This window comes from Phoenix dactylifera, unplaced genomic scaffold, assembly GCF_009389715.1.
Source record: "Phoenix dactylifera cultivar Barhee BC4 unplaced genomic scaffold, palm_55x_up_171113_PBpolish2nd_filt_p 000064F, whole genome shotgun sequence".
Lineage (NCBI taxonomy): Eukaryota > Viridiplantae > Streptophyta > Magnoliopsida > Arecales > Arecaceae > Phoenix > Phoenix dactylifera.
The window spans coordinates 696,694-702,693 of NW_024067673.1; the positions used below are offsets into that span (position 1 = coordinate 696,694).

The 6,000-nt window shown below is 40.4% G+C and overlaps 1 protein-coding gene across 1 annotated transcript; it reads left to right on the forward strand.

Moving 5' to 3' along the window:
- The first annotated feature begins 3,798 nt into the window (after positions 1-3,798).
- Positions 3,799-5,347, forward strand: LOC120104650 (zinc-finger homeodomain protein 9-like). Its single transcript, XM_039116144.1, has one exon. It carries the CDS (start codon positions 4,012-4,014, stop codon positions 4,918-4,920), a length of 909 nt encoding a protein of 302 aa, XP_038972072.1. The 5' UTR covers positions 3,799-4,011; the 3' UTR covers positions 4,921-5,347.
- The last annotated feature ends 653 nt before the right edge of the window (positions 5,348-6,000 follow it).

A 6,000-nucleotide genomic window follows, 5' to 3' on the forward strand; every position in this document is an offset into this window, starting at 1 on the left:
TTCACTTCATCTTCCAATGAAGATGAACACTCCTCCCTATTTCTGAAAGAAGAGAACACTCTATCGCATGATCGGCCGTCCAAGAGAAAGAAGGAACGAACGATGAAACAACTTCTGGATATCAAACAAAACAGGACTGGATATTTTAAGGTTGTAAGGAAACAAATCTGAGTCTGAAACAGATGTTATATGGAACTTATAAAAGGGTGGCAAAGCTGGTCAACAAGTTTCCACGTCTGATAACTGATTCTTAGAATTAAGGAAACTACAGGTATTAATATTTTGTTCAAAAAACTGCAGAATCTGTATGATTCCTAATCTATACCTGACAACAGTTAATGGAGCTATATATCACAGTAACTTGTGATAATAATCAGCTCCGCAGAAGTTAACAAGAATGTCCGATAGACAGAATTTTGACGCAACAACACATGAATCTATGGAATTTAATCTTACAAGATGTCAGACTGCCAAACATCTGAAAGGAATGAAGATTCATGATGACCTACTTTACCTGCAAGAACAATCACTCTACATCGACGTATCCATTAATGAATTGCAGTACACAATAATTATAGCTTAATTGCTCAAAGCATTTCACCGAACGACGGATTTTTTGTTGACCCTTGCCTGCGTGCAGACTGGGCTGGGCAGGACCCATCATTGTGAGATTTAGGTGCTGAGCATGATAAGCTGTGGAGGGTTTGCCCAGGAGGAACTTCCTAACAACAGCCTGGAACACATGATGCAATCCAAGGGTTGCATCATAAACCAGCTTGGCCTTATCCTGCGCGCAGGCATCATGCACCCGGACCAAATTGTTCCGGGGTCTCGTACCATTACCTATACCCGCCATGGATCGGATGAAGTTACAAAAATAAATTAATTATATATATATATATATATATATATATATATATATATATATATATATATATATATATATACAAATCGGATTCAGAGCTACTTTTATCATTATCTATACCCGCTTCAGATCCATTGCAAGTCCGTGCGAGCATGTATATAAACGCATATTGGTTATTTGCTGGATAGATCTTGGATACTTATGCAGAATTAAGAAACCCAAATAATTCCTTTTGGTTAGCCATTTTGCATGAGATCCTGGGTTGTTACAATTGGTATCAGAGCGGATCTAACCCATAACCTATGTGGATTAGGGAACACTGCAATATAGATTTATTGGGGCTACAACAGACTGATCATAGTGCTTTGATTAGATGTGATTGGATTTGAACATTTAGCTTGACGGATACGTCAGAGCTTAAATGGAAGGAGTATGTGAGGATTTATGCAGGCATGTGTTTAGTCCTACATTGGTTATTCACTAGGTAGATCTTGGATACTTATATCGAATCAAGAAATTCTAATATTTTTTAGCTAGCTATTTTGGATGAGGTCTTGGGTTGTTATAAAAATTCGCTTTATTTAAAATGGGTTAGATCGGATATTCGATGCGGAGTAAATTGTCATCCCCATCAAAAGTGGTGGAAGTGTTTCTAATAGTAACCGTAACAGGACCAAAAAGCCTGCTCTCCTTTACTTTGGCATTATGGTATCATAAATGAATTACTGAGCTGTACCTTGAAGAAGAGGAGAATTGATGTCAATTTATGCAGGTTTGTAGGCAAAGGGATGAGACTTGTGGCTCATGGGTTGAGATCGACCTGGATCGACCTCATTGCCAAAAGGATACTTGAACCCATCATTCATGTCAGAGAACAAAATATACCTTCATCACCAAGTAAAGCTCCTTTATGAACAAAATCTCGGGTATGCCATGCCTAGCTAACACCACGCATGTTCAAGGACAAGTCTTTTTCTTCTGTTTTTTGACTTTTCTCTCTCTCTTTTTTTTTTAACCCCCTCCCTAACTTGTTGATATTACTGTTTGTAGATCTGTCATGATATTCCTGAACTCCTAGCAGCCCTGGAAAGCTTAGTATCGTGGAAAGGCATGACCCCCATAGTCTCTACAAGCTACACGATATTCCACAATTTCATGTCAAGATAGGTGAAAGGATAGGATCCTCATGAATGTGAAAAATTCTCACAATAGTTGCAGATCTAAGCAGAGAGAGGGAGGCAAATATGGCCAACTAGTTAAATAAAACTAAAAATCAAATCCAACTGTAAAAATTTTGATTTACAGATAAAAAATCAAAAGGTGAGAGGCTTTTAATAGAGGTTTTCATGTACACATTTTGATAAAAAGATAGTACATTTGATTAGGGACCATACAAGCCAAGAGATTTTGGTGGTGGATTGAAATTCTAAATAGGTAAAATGTTAGTAAACTAGAGAGGGGAAGGTAAGAATGAAAGAGAGAATTTTCAACCCAAAAAGAAAACAGTGGAATAATTTAAAGTAAAAAACAGTTTCCATAGCATCTTTGTGAAAGTGAGATTTATCTTTGTTAATTCAACCCTGATCACTTCATTTATTTATAAAGAAGGACAATCACTTAGGAATCCATTGAGAAGGAGAGATATGTCTCTTCATTTTTTGTCTCTAAATATAATATAAGAAAAATTTGGTCCAAAAGTTGTGGGATAAACTATTGGATCTTTTTGTTCAAATCGAACTAAATTAGTTTTAAAATTTTAATAATTCTTGGAGAGGACTATGGATGGTTTCACTTCTTTTTAAAACAAAAGGGTGATGTTTCGCCTCTGTTATATTTATCTAGGTTAGTAACTTGACTTGCACTAGTCTAGACCTAAATCTAGAGTTTGGACTTTAAAATGGAAGAGTATGGCCACCGAGAATTCTCAATTAATATTATTTTTTCTCTTTTTAATATAGAATTATTATTTTTATTAGGACTCCATTCATGAAATTCCTCTCGCAAAAAGAGACACTATATGAAATGTAGATAGGAGAAATCAAGAACATTCCCTTCTATTTTTTTTTTCGAAATAAATTAAATGCCTTTCCTTAAAAATAGAGGAAGCCTATGTTTCTTCCTCTTATCCCATTTAATAAAAATTAATTAAAAACTTTCTCCATAAACCAAAATTAAACACAAAAATGAATTTAAATATTTACTTATAAAGTTAAAAAATGTTTTGAATATCTTGATTTTCACTATACACTACATAAACTATTTTTTTAAAGTTTGAAGAGTCTAATTCACATCTGTTATCTAATACCCACCGCGGCCGAACTTGCATACCAATTTAATACTCGTAGACTCGAGGCTTTACAGATCAAGAATAAAAAAATAAAAAATGTGAAAAGTATCCTACCCAAGTGCTAAATAATTTACTAATATTTATTATCATCATTTTTAAGATATATAATTATAGAAATATGCAAAATAAATTATTTTTTCAAAAGTAAGAATTTTTGAAAGTTTACCATTAATTCTCAACATTCTTACAAAAGTAATTTTACTTTTCACTACTTTTCTTTCGATGCATTTCACTGCAACAAGAATACCTTGAAAAATTCCACCCATTGTACGGCAGAAATCTAACCAGATAAAAAACAAGGGAAAAAAATAACTATGAAATGCATTTACTCTAACTTTCGCTCAACAATGAAAGACATTTACTACAGCCACTTTAAATTCTCATCAAAAAGTTCAACACATAAATAAATAACCATAGTAAATTCCTTGTTCAACAAAAATTAAATGCATGCTTAGAGTCCGTGACACTTGTACGCTCCTCCACCTCTCTCTCTCTCTCTCTCTCTCTCTCTCTCTCTCTCACATATCTCTTTTTTTTTTTTTTTAATTTCTTTTTTCCTTGGGCTTTTTAATCCCCTTACGTGCTCTTTTCTTATCATCACCGCTATAGGCTCACCGAGGCAACCCAAGGACTCCCTTCCCAGCTCAACTTCGCCTCTCTCTCTCTCTCTCTCTCTCTCTTTCTCACATATTTTATTTGTTCTCTCTCCTCCTTTCTTCCTCGTTGCCATCCACCTTCCGACCGTTCCTAATCTCTGAACTCTTTCTTTATCTCTCTACTAATTCTCTAAGAAACAATTATGGATTCCGTCACGAAAAGCTTCGACCTGGACACCCAAAAGCCCGTTTCCTTCCCCAACGGCACTCTAAAGAAGCAACTTCCTCGCCCCCCGGCGCCGGCGGCGGACGGCCACCACCAGTACCGAGAGTGCCTCCGGAACCACGCCGCCAGCCTAGGCGGGCACGCCGTCGACGGCTGCTGCGAGTTCATGGCTTCCCCCTCCGCCGACCCAGCCGTCCCCACCTCCCTCACCTGCGCCGCCTGCGGCTGCCACCGCAACTTCCACCGCCGCCTCCCCCTCGACGCCCGCTTCCGCCACGACGACACCGACCCAGACGACGACGACGAGGAGGAGGAGGAGTCGCAGGACGACGACAGGGAGCGGCGCCTCCGCCGCCGCCTCCGGAGCTCCGGTTCCCCGCCCCCCTACTCCTCCGCTCCCCACATGCTCCTCGCCCTCAGCGGCGCCGGCGCCGGCAGTGACGTGCCTGGGTCCACCCAAACCATGGCCGCCCCCATAACGGCGTCTCCGGGGGGCTTTCAGGCGTTGGCGCCGCCGTATGCGGCGGCGGGGGCGATGCCGAGGAAGAGGTTCAGAACGAAATTCAGCGGGGAGCAGAAGGAGAGGATGCAGGAGATGTCGGCGCGGCTAGGGTGGAGGATGCAGAAGAAGGACGAGGCGGTCGTCGAGGAATTCTGCCGGCAAGTCGGCGTCGAGAGGGGAGTATTCAGGGTGTGGATGCATAACAACAAGCACGCATATCTTGGCAGCCCCTCATCGAGGAGAAGTGAGATGGGCGGCAGCGGCAGTGGCGGCAGCGGCGGCGGCGGCGGCGGAGATGGCGGCGACGAGGGGAATGGCCTTGGCAGCGGCGGCGACACTAGGGGCGGCAACAATTTAGCTGTGAACGGTTCTCCTTCCTCTTGAACCTTAACGAGATGCAGCGGTCTTTGAAGAGAAACTAGCTAGGGAGAGTCATGAAACATGTTGCAGCTGCTGTTCTTGTTTTTAATCTTGTTAGTCACCTTTTTCTTCCAGAAAAATGTTGTTGTTAGCACTTAGCAGTGAAACTCGGTGGTTTTTTGACCTGTCTTGTTAGATTCCGTTTTTAGATCTACTGGGAGAAAATCGAGTGATGCATGGCAGAGGAGAGGAGACAGTAGATATGCGAGAGGAATGAAGACCTTCAGTTTTTCTCCCCCCCCCTACTTTTCTTTAATGGATATTTGATATGAGGTTTGTCTTCTTTGTTGTTGTTGGTCTTAATTATGGGCTTTAAGTTTGAAACTAATTTCCTAGTTGCTGGTCTAATAATGCACGGGGATATTAGGAATGATATTGGCCATTGGATTCATCTTTCTCCTGCTGTTAAGCTTTCGTTCATGTTTAAACTAATCATTCTTTCCATCTCGTTTTCATTTATTTGCTGCCTGTATACTATGTCAGTCTTGTTAAGCTGTTTTTAAATGTTATTTAACGTTATTATTTTAATGGATGGTGTATTAATTGTTGCTTTTGGTATTGGGATTGATGGAGTGTCATGCGATTCTTGTCCACATGGAAAGTGAAAACTGCGTGTTATCTGCCTGCATCAGCAGCTGCTTTTATTAGTTTAATGATGCTTTGGAAGTTCTAATCTCTGGGTATGCAAGTTGATGAAGTTTAACTTGTTGGGCTTTTAGGGGTCTGTTGTTCAGATCTTTGCCTCCATGTTTTCTCATCCTATTGCGGGCACATGATTTAGACGATGATTCTGAGATTTTGCTGTTGGGTTTGCAGGGTCCATGAGATCTTTAACCTTAATATTGTAGTTCACTCTCCTCTAACCGTATACTATATCAATCTTTTCTACCACAATGATAAACTATATTAGTGGATGAAAAGAGAGGTGCTCGCACTTAAAATAAGCCATGCTCATGCTGCCTGATACTCCCACCACACGCTTGTCAGATAGTGATAATTTTGTACCCACTTCTAAAAAAACCCAATCCCACTCTTTCTCACTGA